Here is a 14,918-nt window from a genome sequence, read left to right on the forward strand (position 1 = left end):
GAGGATGAGATGGCTGGATGGCATCACTGACTCAATGGACTTGAGTCTGAGTGAACTCCGGGAGTTGGTGATGGACAGGGAGGCCTGGCGTGCTGCGATTTATGGGGTCGCAAAGAGTCAGACACGACTGAGCGACTGAACTGAACTGAACTGAACTGAAGCTAGTAGAATCTTACTGATTTATAGTCTCCCTGAGGGAAGAGGAAGAGGCATTTATTACTGAATTCTACTTCTCCGAATTAGAGGAAAATCTTAGCTTTGTAGTGACTAATAGTTTAAGGAGATTAAAAAATGTTGATGGATTATGCTTTTATATGTTATCTTTAAAATATATACAGCTAGGATTTTGGGAGCTTCTTCAAATGCTGCAGTAACAGAGGGTGTGCTCAAAAATTATAATTCTAAAATATAGTCATTATGTACCTATGTTTTATGTTGTATCTAGCAACAGTAAAGTTTATAAGAGTTAAAATTCTGGTTTGGATAATTAAAGTATACTTTTCTACTGGGAATTCTACAGTTTAGAATTAAAACTTATGTTTTAAATTAATTTTTTAAAACCCTGAATAATTCCGGTTAATTAAGGTATATTTTTTGCATCTATTCAAAATCTAAGTATAAAATCATTGTAAAATATGTATTGTTGGAATATACTACTTCTCTTAGGCTTTATTGACTGATCAGAAATGATGGCAGCGTGAAACTTGTGGTTATGATTTAAATTTAAGTGGGACTGTTGCCATAGATTCAAAGTATAATAACTCCAGAGTTACTTAGTATTAAACTGAATGTTGAATAATATGAGGCCTATAAACTATTTAATATCATTGTATGTATTGAATGTTAGAAAGTTATGGTCTCAATTCTATATTAGGTTGTGTAATTGGTATATGGTGATTTAAATGAAGTGCCCTCTAAGAACTTTTGAGGCAGCTTTTCAGTTATTTTTCTGGGAGTTAAATTAGCAGTGGCTCATTGGTAAAGGATTCTCCTGCCAAAGCAGGAGACGTGGGTTTGATCCCTGGGTCAGGAAGATCCCTTGGAGGAGGAAATGGCAACTCACTCCAGTATTTTTGCCTGGGAAATCACATGGACAGAGGAGCCTGGCAGGCTTCACGGGGTTGCAAAGTGTTGGGCATGACTTAGTGACTAAACAACAATTCTTTTCTAGTAAGAACTATCTGAAGATTTGGGGAATGCTAAAATCAGTGTGCTCTAGGAATAATCTCAGAGAGACAATTGTGAAATATGATCAGAATTTATTGAATGGAAGTATCATTAATTTTATCGTACAAAGTCTTTTGAACAAAGTCTATGAACAGAAGGGTAGTCAGCTCAGAAGACAGCAAAGGGAAACCCAAAGCATGAGGAGTTGGGTGACTGGCCTGTTGGGGGAGAATTTGTGATTTGTCTGTTTCCTGAGGTAGGCATGTCCTTACTGTGGAGATGGATGTATGAGATTAGCTTAGTCTGATGTCATTACTTATTTGAGTCCTAATTACTTTCCCGTGCTCTGTCCTTGGTTTAGTGCCTTCTTCACCTAAGAGAAAAAATATACTAATCTGATGAGCATTCTAGTCTGCCACATGATTGTAATTAATTCTCATTATGAAGAAATGAATTGTCAAAATAGTAAACAAATTGAAAAAAATAAACCTGTATGCATACATGTATATATTTATATTTCTGTGCATTTGATTAAAGATAATTGGTCCTGTGGGAAAGATGCTGTTTTATCTGATCACGTTTGTTTGCAACCAGTCTCCTTAGCTTGCTATTCTTTTGTATTGCTCTGAGCCTGGACTTTTGAAAACTGCAACAACTTAGGGCATTTAACTTGTGTGGTCTCATCTTTAAAATGAGAATGTTGACCTAATACTCTTCAGAATTCCTCTTAGTTCTAATTCTTCATGATTAACTTGTGAGCTCAGTTGTATCACTGCAGACTTAACAGGTAAGAGAAGGGATTTGAAAGAACTGAAATATCATTGATGTTTATGTTGATAGTACCAATATTACTTAAAGTTGCGCTTTTCAATCAGCCTTGTTTTATTTGGTTCCAAAGTATAGAGTACAATATTTTACATGTTGCTGCTACATTCTGTAAACTTCTTAAGGACAGAGTGAGTACAGGACAGTGTATATCACAAAGAAAAGATATCCAGTGCTTGTTGAATGAGTATATAGGACATAGCTAAACATGGTTTGGATATTTGTGACTTTAAAAATATTCTTTATTGCAAATTTTATACATATGTATGAGTAGACAGAATAATATTATCTTAGTTCATCTGAGGTGCTGTAATAAGATACCATAGACTCGGTGATCTATATATAGAAGAAATTTAGTGCTCAAAATTCTAGATGCTGGGAGTCAGAGATAAGGATGCTACTAGCATGGTTAGGTTCTGTGAGAGACCTCTTGCTAGTTGCAGACTGCTGAGTCACATTGTATTCTCCTAAGAGAGAGGGGTAAGCTAGCTTTCTGGGGTCTCTTTTACTTTTTAATTATTATTATTTTTTTTAATTTAATTTTTCATTTTTATTTGGCCATGCCGAGAGGCAATGCAGGATTTTAGTTCCCCAACTAGGAACTACTGGTTGCCCATTGCAGTAGAAGCGTGGAGTCTTAACCACTGGACCACCAGGAAAACTGGGGTGTCTTTTACAAGGGCACTAATCCTAATCATGAGGGCTTTGTCCTCATTACCTAATCACCTCCCAAAGGTCTTTCCTCCTAATATCATCACTTAACATATGAATTTTGGGAAGACACTGATGTTCAGACCATAGCAAATATTATGAACCTCCATTTACCTATTACCCTACTTTAATAGTCATGATTATTATTTTTTCTTTACTTCCTGCCATGTGCCTGTTGTATTATTTTGAAGCAAATCTCAGACTTCATATCAATCTGTAATTCCAATGTATATCTCTCGAAGATAAACACTTAAAAAAATCATAGCTATACCTATATCATACCTCAAAGAATGACTTGGTTTTGACAAATATTACATTAATTTCACTTTGAATACCTGTACTAATTATTTCCAAGAAACTTGTTATGTGTAGTCTCCATGTAGTTAATAATGCTTAGAAGTAAAACAGTAGAACTAATTTTTGTTTTTATTTTGTTTAATATTTAGGCTATCGACATGACGGCTGAAGAAACAGTGAATGTAAAAGAGGTCGAAATCATTAAGCTAATCTTAGACTTCTTGAATTCAAAGAAGCTCCATATTAGTATGTTGGCCCTTGAGAAGGAAAGTGGAGTCATAAATGGCCTGTTTTCTGATGATATGCTTTTCCTGAGGTACGATTTCATTATCACTGTAAGGTTTGTAGCTCATTCCAAGAAATGTTAAGTATTAATAAGATAATAGGTACAATATAGGTAGGTGTTTATAATCATGAAAAGTAAGTATAATTTTTTAAGGTTTATTTCTATAATGAGACTTTACAAAATAAAGTTTTCTGTAGAATATTTTCAGGAGTAAGATCCAAAGATTCATTAAAAAGAGTCACAACTCTATTATGGTTGTGGCATCATGTAAAAGATACTCTATTAAGAAATCAGAGACTGTAAACTTAAAATATTTCTGAAATATCTCTTGTGGCTGTAGAAATAAAACATACTCATATAAATATATTCTTTGTAGAAAATATAGAAAAATAAGAAAAATCACCTCAACGTCCACACATAGTTTTTGATGCATATTAAAAAACCAGCAATTTTGTTTTGCTTTTATAATTTGTATCCTATTCTGTCCATTAACATTATAAGAATTCTCTGTGTGATTATAAATTTTTGCTTTTAAATTGTTCAGTTTACTTAATTTCCTAATAATTTCCCTATTTTTAGACAATTAAATTGTTTCCAGGTTTTCTTAAATGCTCTACTGAGCATCTTTCATACATATGACTTTTTCTGTATCTTGGATTATTTCCTTAGAACAAGTTTCTTGGAGATGGAATTGCAGAGCAAAAGGGAGTTAACATGTTTGCCAAAATGGAAAGCTAAATATATCCTTCCTTGAATTGGATGGAAAAAGAAAAACCCAAATTTCCAGACAGAGATGTATTCTGTGCTTATGTGGTACCAAATGTCCTTGACAGGGAGTACAGATTCTTGGATATGTAGCATTTTGTGAAATGAAAATGAAGTGTTTCTAACTCATGAAGAAGGAACTTTTTAAAAAGCTTTATTATATCAGGAAAGTTTATTTAAATTCATTGCACTTCCTGTATTTAATATGAATGTCACTGAGCCCTAGGGAGCTTAGTCAATGAAATGTGTAGCAGGAACCAATACTAAGGCAGTATTCTTTGGGCTTTGTCTTTCAAGTATTGCTATTCCTGGAATTTAGTAGTGGCTCTCTGATATCCCTCTGCAGAAACCCGTTGGTTTGTGGTGAAGTTTTACTGGTCTAAGGTGAAATGCAAAGAGTTAAAGAATAGGAAATTTTTCATTAAACTAAATGTATTCTTCTAATGTATTCATCTTAAAGGGCCCACCTTTGAAATTATATCCTTCCTACTTTTTAAATGTTAAAATGTCCCTTTATAAAATGATTATGTTATATATTGTGATTGCTTTTTATTACTATTCATTCTTTGTAGAATTTTAAAAATTGACAATCTTATGTAGATCTTCTTGCTTGTTTCTTCCTTTTTAAATTTTCTGTTCTGAAAATGTGTAAGTAGGGAAATAACTTTTAAGAAAGAACAGTAATCTAAAAGCCTTATAACTTTTGGAAGTTCCCATAGACCACTTAAGTCAGAGAAACCTGGTATTATTCATTACTGTTTTCATTCTCAGAATGTAAACTTCAGTATATATTAAATTTAGTTAGATGGCCTCCAAGATGTTGAAGTCACATTTAGAGCAGTTTTTCAGCCTTAGTGCTGTTAACATCTTGTTGTGTGAGTGTGGGAGTTGTCCTGTGCATCGCAGGATGTAGGATATTTAGCAGTTCCTCTCACCCATACCCTGTAAATGCTGGTCACACCCCAGTTGTGACAACCAAAAATGTCCCCACACAGTGCCAGATGTCTCCAGGGGGCAGAGCTGCCCCAAGTTGAGACCCCACTGACTTAGACTGGGACACACCTACACACTGGCCCCTAAATAATACAGAATAACTTTAATAGTGGGGAAATAAATAAACTTTTCGATTTAGTTCAGTGTTTTTACATAGGTGAAGAAAAACATTTTAGAATTAGGAGTGGGTGCAGGTTCAGAGATTCTTCTCAAATAGCATATGTTGTTACAAATAATTTATGGGAAAAGTTAATTTTATTATGGTGGTTAAGGAATCAAGTAAAATATTAAACTTATTAACTGCTTTGTGATATTCTAATGCTATCTTGTCATCTATTCTGCTTTTAACTAGTGTAACATAAATTTGATAGCAGGCATGGATTTTTCTTTATATAGGCAACTAATCCTTGATGGCCAATGGGATGAAGTTCTTCAGTTCATTCAGCCTCTAGAATGTATGGAAAAATTTGACAAAAAAAGGTAAGATTTCATATGAAACTTTCTGGTATCTTATCGTTGGTAGAAGTGTAGCAAGACAAAGCAATAAACAAAAATTTAAAAACAAGACTGTTAGCTTTCCTAGCACATAGTACCCTCAGTCCCATTGAGTTGGAGCATTTCTAGAGGACAGCTTGCATGTACTTCAATTAGTTTACTATCTGATATATAAAATTAGTCAACGGTGCCTGTATATAAAACATCACAAGGGACTATCTGAAGCAGTTGTTTCTTCATAATACTACAAAGATTTTAGAGATGTCATTCCATTGTTCCTGACCTCCATTATTTCTGACAAAGAGTTATTTTTAATTCTCTTGTATATAATGTTTCTTTTTTTCTTCTTCTACTAGCTGCCTTCAAGATTTTCTCCTTGTCATTGGTTTTCAGCAGTTTGATTGTGCCTATGTGTGATTTACTTGGAGAAGGCAATGGCACCCCACTCTAGTACTCTTGCCTAGAAAATCCCATGGATGGAGGAGCCTGGTAGGCTGCAGTCCATGGGGTCGCTAAGAGTTGGACACGACTGAGTGACTTCACTTTCACTTTTCACTTTCATGCATTGGAGAAGGAAATGGCAACCCACTCCAGTGTTCTTGCCTGGAGAATCCCAGGGACGGGGGAGCCTGGTGGGCTGCCGTCTATGGGGTCGCACAGAGTCGGACACAATTGAAGTGACTTAGCAGCAGTGATTTACTTGTATTTTTCCTGCATGGGGTTTACTGAGGTTTTTGGATCTAAGTTAATGTCTTTCATCAAATTTGAGAAGTTTTTGGCAGTTATTTCTTCAAAAATTTTTTCTGCTCCTTTCTCTTCTCCTTCTAATTATATAGTATTAGATTGATATTGTTCCACAGTTTTGAAGCTTTGTTCCTTTTTTAAAAACATTTTTTCTGTGTATTCTTTAGTCTTGATTTACCCTCAACATTTATTGACACTTCCTTCAGTTAGTAATCTGCCCATAAACAGTGAATTTTTCATTTCAAATATTGTACTTTTTGGTTGCAGAATTTACTTTTATTTCTAATTTTTCTGCTGAGATATTCCTGTTTGTTCATTGTGACTATATTTCCCAATAAAGTCCTTGAACTTATTTTTAGTAACTGTTCACTAATAGTTCTTATTTGCTAATTCCAACTTCTGGGTTACGTCAGGCTCAGTTTCTACTGATTGCCTTTTCTCTTAACTGTAAGTCACTCTTTTTTTCACATGTCTCATCATTTTTTAAAATATATTCTGCACATTGTGGATTCATTGTTGAAACTCTGGATTTCCGTTATCTTCTTTAGAAAATTATTGATTTTTATTCATACAGGGAGTATACTTTGTTATACTCAGAATGCAAAGTCTGTCCCTCGCCTAACAGACGTCAGTTGAAATCTCTGCTCAGTTATTTAACCTTCAGTCTGCTGCTTTTGCTGGGCTGTTTGGAGTCTCCCTTGCATCTTCAGTTTTAGGTATGGCCAAGGTTTTAGGCACAGTTTATATAGTAGATTTTGATATATTGTTCATTGTGGTTTCCTCTTGTTTTGGATCCTCCTACCCTCTCTGCCACTTTTCAGCAGTTCTGGCATACCAGACCTTTTTCTGACTTCTCAAAAATCTGTAAAACTGTAGCTTTCTGCTTGAGTTTTAGCTCACGCTGTGTGGATTGGGGAGTACCTCAACTGGAAGGCCCTATACCCTTGAATCTCACTCCCTAAAGTTCCCTTTTTTCATGTATTGACTTCCCTCTAGTTGTGCTAGCCTTTTTTTTTTTTTTTCCCTTTTGGTGCTTTCAAATAATTTTGGGGTTTTATCTAGGGTTTAATTGTTATTTGCAGAAAAGTTAGCCAGATACAAATTACTCCACCATTATCAGAAGTGAAACTTCCTGTTAGTTTCTGATTCTCCATAATTTATGCTATTTGATACTTTTTGGCTTTTGTACATTGTTTATTTACCTGGAATACTGTTTCTTACATCATCTTCTGCCTTTACATAGCACATGCTTGATCATCTTCCAAGAGTCAGTTCTTGTAAGACCCTCACCGTTCCTTGTAGACTTGGTTTAATACTCCTTCAAAATCTTTCTCTGTGTTAGTTACTCAGTCGTGTCCGACTCTTTGAGACCCCATGGACTATAGCCCTCCAGGCTCCTTTGTCCGTGGAATTCTCCAGGCAAATATTGCAGTGGGTTGCCATTCCCTTCTCCAGGGGATCTTCCTGACCTAGGGTTGAACCCCGGTCTCGTATTACAGGCAGATTCTTTACTGCTGAGCTACCCAGGAAACCCAGAGCCTTGCTGAATCCTATACATATTCCATGGAATTATTTAGATGATTCTCTTCTTTTTGTTTTTTAAGTTGAAGTATAGTTGATTTATAATACTGTGTTAGTTTCAGGTATATAGCATAATGATTCAGTATTTTTGCAGACTATATTCCATTATAGCTTATTACAAATTCTCTGTGCTATACAGTTAATCTTTGTTGCTTATCTGTTTTATGGATAGTAGTTTGCATCTGTTAACCTCATACCCCTAACTTATCCCCCACCACCAACTTTAGTAACCACAAGTTTGTTGTCTATGACTGTGAGTCTGTTTTGTATATACGTATATTCATTTATGGGAGAAGGCAGTGGCACCCCACTCCAGTACTGTTGCCCGGAAAATCCCATGGCTGGAGGAGCCTGGTGGGCTGCAGCCCATGGGGTCGCTAAGAGTCAGACACAACTGAGTGACTTCACTTTCACTTTGCACTTTCATGCATTGGAGAAGGAAATGGCAACCCACTCCAGTGTTCTTGCCTGGAGAATCCCAGGGACGGAAAAGCCTGGTAGGCTGCAATCCATGGGGTCGCAGAGTCGGACACGACTGAAGCGACTTGGCAGCAGCATATTCATTTATGTTATTTTTTAGATTCCACATATAAATGTTATCACATAGTATTTGTCTTTCTCTGACTTATTTCAGTAAGCACAATATTCTCTAGGTCCATCCATGTTTTTGCAGATGGCAATATTTTTTGTTTTCCGCTTCCTTATATGACTTCTTTTTTTAAAATTTTTATTGGAGTATAGTTGGTTTACGATGTGTTAGTTTCAGGTACACAGCAGAATGATTCAGTTATACATAGACATATATCCATTCTTTTTTAGATTCTTGTCCTGTGTGAGTCATTACAGAATATTGAGTAGAGTTCTCTGTGCTAAACAGTAGGTCCTTATTAGTTATCTGTTCTATATATAGTAGTGTGTATATGTCAATCCCAATCTCCTACTTTATCCCTCTTCCCTTTTTCCCACTGTTATGATTAAGATTGTTTTCTACATCTGTAACTCTGTTCCTGTTTTTTAAATAAGTTCATTTGTACTATTCTTTAAGATTTCACTTATAAGTGATATTATGTGATACTTGGCCTTCTTTGACTTACTTCAGTCAGTGTGACAATCTCTAGGTCCATCTGTGTTGCTGCAAATGGCATTATTTCATTCTTTTTTATGGCTGAGTAATAGTTATTGTGTGTGTGTATACACACACCATAACTTCTTTATCCAGTCATCTGTTACTGTGCATTAGATGAGTTGCTTTCATTAGATGCCCTTCTTTTTAAAGGCAGGGATTTTGTTTTATTGGCAAAACAAATGTTTATATTTGCTGTTATAACAATGGTTGGAAGAATGACTGTGAAGGTTCATTATTATTTTCTTTCAGCCCTTAGAAACACTTTTCTTTAAAGTGCTTAAGGCACTCAACATTTTTTGATTCATAGACAAGTCAAGTAGACTCTCCCTTTCCCCTCTCTGAAAAATACCTTTTAAAAAATTTTAAATCTACAGTTATTTTATGGCTTTTTAGCAGTTTTATTCATTTCATTCTACCCTTTCATCTCCATTTTTATAAGACTTTTCTCATGTTTGAAAAGAAAAGACATATTTTGGGAAATAAAATATTTGGAATATAAAATGTTTTGATTTCATGTTAGATGAGTTTTGACATCTTCCATAAAAACTTGTTTGCTTAGAAATAATATTTCAAATAAAAACCCTTCCTTTGAGTATTAAATTGTGATTACTTGCTGTCTTTTAATTGTGGCTTATGAGTGATTGAACATACACACACAGGGCTTCAGTGTGATTAGCCTTATAAGATATTTTTAAGAATTTTTTGAAAGCAAAGGTACTTACAGTAACTAGTAAATACATTTGATTTATGAGACATTGGGAAATTAATTTTTTAAAGTCTTTTTTAAAAGGAATAATTGATCCTATAAGAAAAACTTGGCCTATTTTGCTTTAGGAGCTTGAGTTTCATTTTTAGTCATTGACATTGCTATAGTGAAAGGCAGTGAAAGTGTTAGTCACTCAGTCGTGTCCGACTCTTTGCAACCCCATGGACTATAGCCTGTGCTATAATTCAACTTTTAATCATTTTAATGTTTCATATTTTATTTTTCACAGGTTTCGTTATATTATCCTGAAGCAGAAGTTTTTAGAAGCTTTATGTGTTAACAATGCAATGTCAGCAGAAGATGAGCCCCAGCATGTAAGATTTTTATTCCTGAAGGTTTGCGCCATAGTCTTGTTTCAGTCATAAGTATTTTATTCACTAAAACAAAAGATTCGTGTCATGAGTTAAAGTTTTTATGAGTGGTGGTGGGGCAAGATCTGTTGTTTTACGGGTGTAGTACTTTCAATCTGTAGTGCTTCTGGATTTGTTCTGTGATTTAGGCAAAGATGATACACACGAATGGCTGTTTGGTTGGAGAGTGTGTGCCCCTCTTGTTTAAGGTGATCTAGATAGCCGAAGATGTTTGACTTGATGAGTATATCATTGCTTCTTTTCTTATCCCAGAAGTGAATTATGTTTACCTCTTATTTCTGTCTTTTCAGTATTTTCTTTGATCCAGAGATTTTTTTTTTAAAACCCTTTATTTTTCGGCTGTGCAGTACAACTTGTAGGATCTTAGTTTCCCAGCTAGAGGTTGAACCCAGGCCTTTGGCAGTGAAAGCGCAGAGCCCTAACCACTGACAGCCAGGGAATTTCCCAGAGGTGTTTCTTAATAGAATGTTTATTTTTTAATGACAATTTAGATTTAATGATATTAAATTCTTTTTGGTTAGAGAGTTACTTTTAAAGTTTTAATATTAGTATTGTTGCATCCAAAACCAAAGAAACTTTTATTAAGTGCTAGTAAGTAATCATTGAAATAGTAGAGAAATGCTTGCCAGGTAATGATGTTTAAAGGTAGAAAGAGGTACTTCCCTGGTAGTCTAACAGTTGAGACTCAGCACTTACACTGCAGAGGATTTGGGTTTGACCCCTGGTCAGGGAACTAAGCTTCCACATGCCAAATGGCATGACCAAAAAAAAAAAAAAAAATAGTGGAAAGAACACTGGAATATGAATGAGTCAAATAAGAATTTTCATTCTGTCTTTGTCACTAATCAACTGGATTACTTAGGTTAAATCTGCACCCTACCTTTTCCCACAGGTAAGATATAGAAGCTGTGCTATGCAATTTCTGAAGTTCTTTACATCACTGAAAGCTTATGATCCTAAGATAATATTCACTGTACAAATTACTTTGTCTTTTAGCTAAGCTTCCTTTTGTTCTATCTGCACCATTTTTGTAAAAGTGAACTGTAGATGTTGCCTTTCCTGATTTGCTTTCTTTCCCACACACATTTGTCCTAAGGCAAGTTTGAGAATGGCTCTTTCGCTTTTTCAGTAAGCTGGAGTGATGGCAGGGTATAGTAAACAGTTGAATGTTGGCATGCTTCAGTTTCATTGCTTGAAAACTTAATTATCCTTAGTCTTAAAAATTATGCATTGAAAATGATAGTATTAGTCTGAATTACCTTACTTTTTTCTAGGTAAAAGTTTAATATGCTAATAACCAAATTTTAAAATCTTTATTTTAGTAGTAGAAAAACATTTTGATTCTTCACTTGAAAGTTGTTATATAGCCCACCATTATATGAGTATTCTTTGACACCAGTGTATCCCTTTGCAATTGAGCAGTTTGTGAAAGTTTATAGAGTATTTTTGAGTAAAATACTTTCATTGTTTTCATATCTCATAGGATATGCTCTCTTTATAGCACTTGTTTTTTTTGTTTTTTACAGCTGGAATTTACCATGCAAGAAGCTGTGCAATGTTTACATGCCCTGGAAGAGTACTGTCCTTCTAAAGATGACTACAGCAAGCTCTGTTTGCTTTTGACTTTGCCTCGTTTGACCAATCATGCTGAATTTAAGGACTGGAATCCCAGCACTGCACGAGTTCACTGCTTTGAAGAGGCTTGTATCATGGTTGCAGAATTCATCCCTGCTGATAGGAAGCTAAGTGAGGCTGGTTTTAAAGCAAGTAACAATCGTTTATTTCAGCTTGTAATGAAGGGCCTACTTTATGAATGCTGTGTAGAATTTTGTCAAAGTAAAGCAACAGGAGAAGAAATTACAGAAAGTGAAGTACTACTTGGAATTGACCTCTTATGTGGTAATGGGTGTGATGATTTGGATCTGAGTTTATTGTCATGGCTCCAGAATCTCCCATCTTCGGTCTTCTCTTGTGCTTTTGAACAGAAAATGCTTAATATTCATGTTGACAAACTTCTAAAACCCACAAAAGCTGCATATGCTGATCTTTTGACACCTCTTATCAGCAAACTTTCTCCCTATCCATCATCTCCAATGAGAAGGCCTCAATCAGCTGATGCCTATATGACCCGCTCTCTGAATCCTGCTTTAGATGGCCTCACTTGTGGACTGACCAGTCACGATAAGAGAATCTCAGACCTTGGGAACAAAACTTCTCCAATGTCACACTCCTTTGCTAACTTCCATTATCCAGGAGTACAAAACCTCAGCAGAAGTCTCATGCTTGAGAATACAGAATGTCACAGTATTTATGAAGAATCCCCTGAACGGTAAGTATTTGCTTATAAAAATTGGTAGAGCTCCATAAGTGTGAGATAATCTAATTGGGGGGTGTGTGTGTGTGTTTTCTAAATGTTCAAGTCTCTTTAGTTGAAAGTTAGTCTTTAAAACTTTATTTGTAAGGAGTTTTAAAAATTTTGATAATTAATATTATCTAGGAAAATCTTTATTTTTATGTCCTGTATTATCATTTTGCTGGTTATAAAGGCAGTGAATACATACTAAGAAATTTTGGAAAATGGAAGATTATCAGGAAGAGAATTAAAATCCCACACAATCTCACACTTAGATGACCAGTGTTTTTCCTATGAATACGTTTTTAAAAATTGAGAAGGTGCTATATATATTTTCATACAATTTGCTTTTTTTCGCTTGATAGATCATGAATTGTTCCCATATTCTTAAACGTTTATTGAGGTCAGTGATTAAGGGTATGTGCATTATTCCTTTGTATGACTGTATCATAGTTTTACCTAATTCCTTATTGTAGGAGAGTAGATAGTTTCCTGTAAATACTACTGTATTGAATATGTATATATATAAAAATCTCTGGTTATTTCCAGTTATCTTTAGTAATTCTTTATATTTATTTATTTATTTATTTATACACACACATAAGGAATTTAAGTGTTAAAACCACCACTCAGTTTTTCTTTCAAATCTGGCATGAAATAATAATTTCCTGATTAGCAGTTCTTTATATCAAGGCTTAAGAAACTTCCTGTCTCAGTTTTCCAGGAATCCCATTGGGACACATGGCTGGTTTCCTATTCTCAGAGTTGATACTATGAATCATTACTATTGACTGCAATAAATTTATTAAAAGAGCATAAAAATGGGAACTTTTACTATTCACATAGGATAGTTGACAGCATTCTGTATTGAGGAAGAAGCACTGGACTCGGAATTTCTGTTTCTAATTAAAACAAGAGGAGATATTTAGTTAAGGCTTAAGAATTACAGGAAAAATATTTATGGAAGCATTTTCTGTTAAGTTGCTGTGAGATTGTTGGGGATGGTGGATGTGATTTTCTTTAATGTTTTTTAAAGAAAGGAGAGGATTCTAGGATCAGTTAAGTGAGGGGACTTCCTAAAGCCTAGGGTGACTTCCTAAGGCATCTTACTGCTCTGTATTTTATATTTCAAAGATAAAGATGATATCTAGTGATGAAAATGAATGAGTATAATTTAATATAGGGCATCCTATTATTTAAATCCTAAAGGAATAGAGAATCTTGAATATTGGTAGAGACTATCTTAAACCTTTCTTTGACTTTTCAATCCCTTTAGAGAAAATTTTTGCTGTCTGGGTTGCTGAGCTTCTGGGGGAACTGGTGACATTTTTCTGAGTGTATGAGATGATAGGAGCTTCTTGGTCAATATAATGAATAGCATGTTTGGAGCTGTGCACCAGTGGGATTGTCTTGATAAAGAAAAAAGAAAAAACACAAAAAGCTAGCCAAATCTGACTCTACATGTGCTGTTTCCTATGTAAAGAAAGTACTGTAATTGAGAATTGACTGAATAAAGATGGAAAGAAGTGAAGTTATTAGACCATTATAGAGGGGTAAAATGTAACTTGTTAAAAGGTAAGTAATACATGTGTTTTTAGCTGAGCAGTAGTAATAACCCAGAAAACATCTGTCATGTCTCTGAAACTGGGAAACTTAGGAGGCAAAGCAGTGTAGAACAGTGCGTAGAACATGGTCTTTGGAGCCAGACTATGGTATGAATAGTAGCTTTGCCATTTTCTAGCTGCATGATCTTGGGAGGCTACTTAATCTCTCTGAGCCCCAGTGACCTCCTCTATAAAATAAGGTGTTGACTTGTAGAATGAGATGAAGTTCCTAGCAGAGTGGTAAGCACGTGCTTGGTGCTTAATAAATACAAATTTCCCTCCTTCGGGGCTCATACCCTTGGAAAGGACAGTGTGTCAAAAGGGCTACTAATATCATGTTCAGTTCAGTTCAGTTCAGTTGCTCAGTCGTGTCTGACGCTTTGCAACCCCAGGAATCTTAGCACACCAGGCCTCCCTGTCCATCACCAGCTCCCGGAGTTCACCCAAACTCATCTTCATCGAGTTGGTGATGCCATCCAGCCATCTCATCCTCTGTCGTTCCCTTCTCCTCCTGCCCCTAATCCCTCCCAGCATCAGAGTCTTTTCCAATGAGTCAACTCTTTGCATGAGGTGGCCGAAGTATTGGAGTTTCAGCCTCAGCATCAGTCCTTCCAATGAACACCCAGGACTGGTCTCTTTTAGGATGGACTGGTTGGATCTCCTTGCAGTCCAAGGGACTCTCAAGAGTCTTCTCCAACACCACAGTTCAAAAGCATCAATTCTTCGGTGCTCAGCCTTCTTCACAGTCCAACTCTCACATCCATACATGACCACTGGAAAAACCATAGCCTTGACTAGACGGACCCTGTTGGCAAAGTAATATCTCTGCTTTTG

At 35.5% G+C, this 14,918-nt stretch overlaps 1 protein-coding gene across 3 annotated transcripts in view; it reads left to right on the forward strand.

Annotated features, from left to right (window-relative positions):
• WDR47 (WD repeat domain 47) overlaps positions 1–14,918 on the forward strand; it is a 45,176-nt gene that overhangs the window by 1,817 nt on the left and 28,441 nt on the right. For 2 of the 3 annotated variants that reach the window (XM_010830927.1, XM_010830928.1), the window contains exons 2-5: positions 3,150–3,316; positions 5,441–5,524; positions 9,986–10,070; positions 11,654–12,456. In XM_010830927.1, the coding sequence (XP_010829229.1) occupies positions 3,150–3,316; positions 5,441–5,524; positions 9,986–10,070; positions 11,654–12,456 (1,139 nt within the window). Of the gene's footprint in view, positions 1–3,149; positions 3,317–5,440; positions 5,525–9,983; positions 10,071–11,653; positions 12,457–14,918 lie in introns of those variants that run through there. The other variant, XM_010830929.1, reaches the window with a different exon arrangement.

The sequence above is a fragment of the Bison bison genome, unplaced genomic scaffold (assembly GCF_000754665.1).
Source record: "Bison bison bison isolate TAMUID 2011002044 unplaced genomic scaffold, Bison_UMD1.0 scf7180017864519, whole genome shotgun sequence".
Taxonomy (NCBI): domain Eukaryota; kingdom Metazoa; phylum Chordata; class Mammalia; order Artiodactyla; family Bovidae; genus Bison; species Bison bison.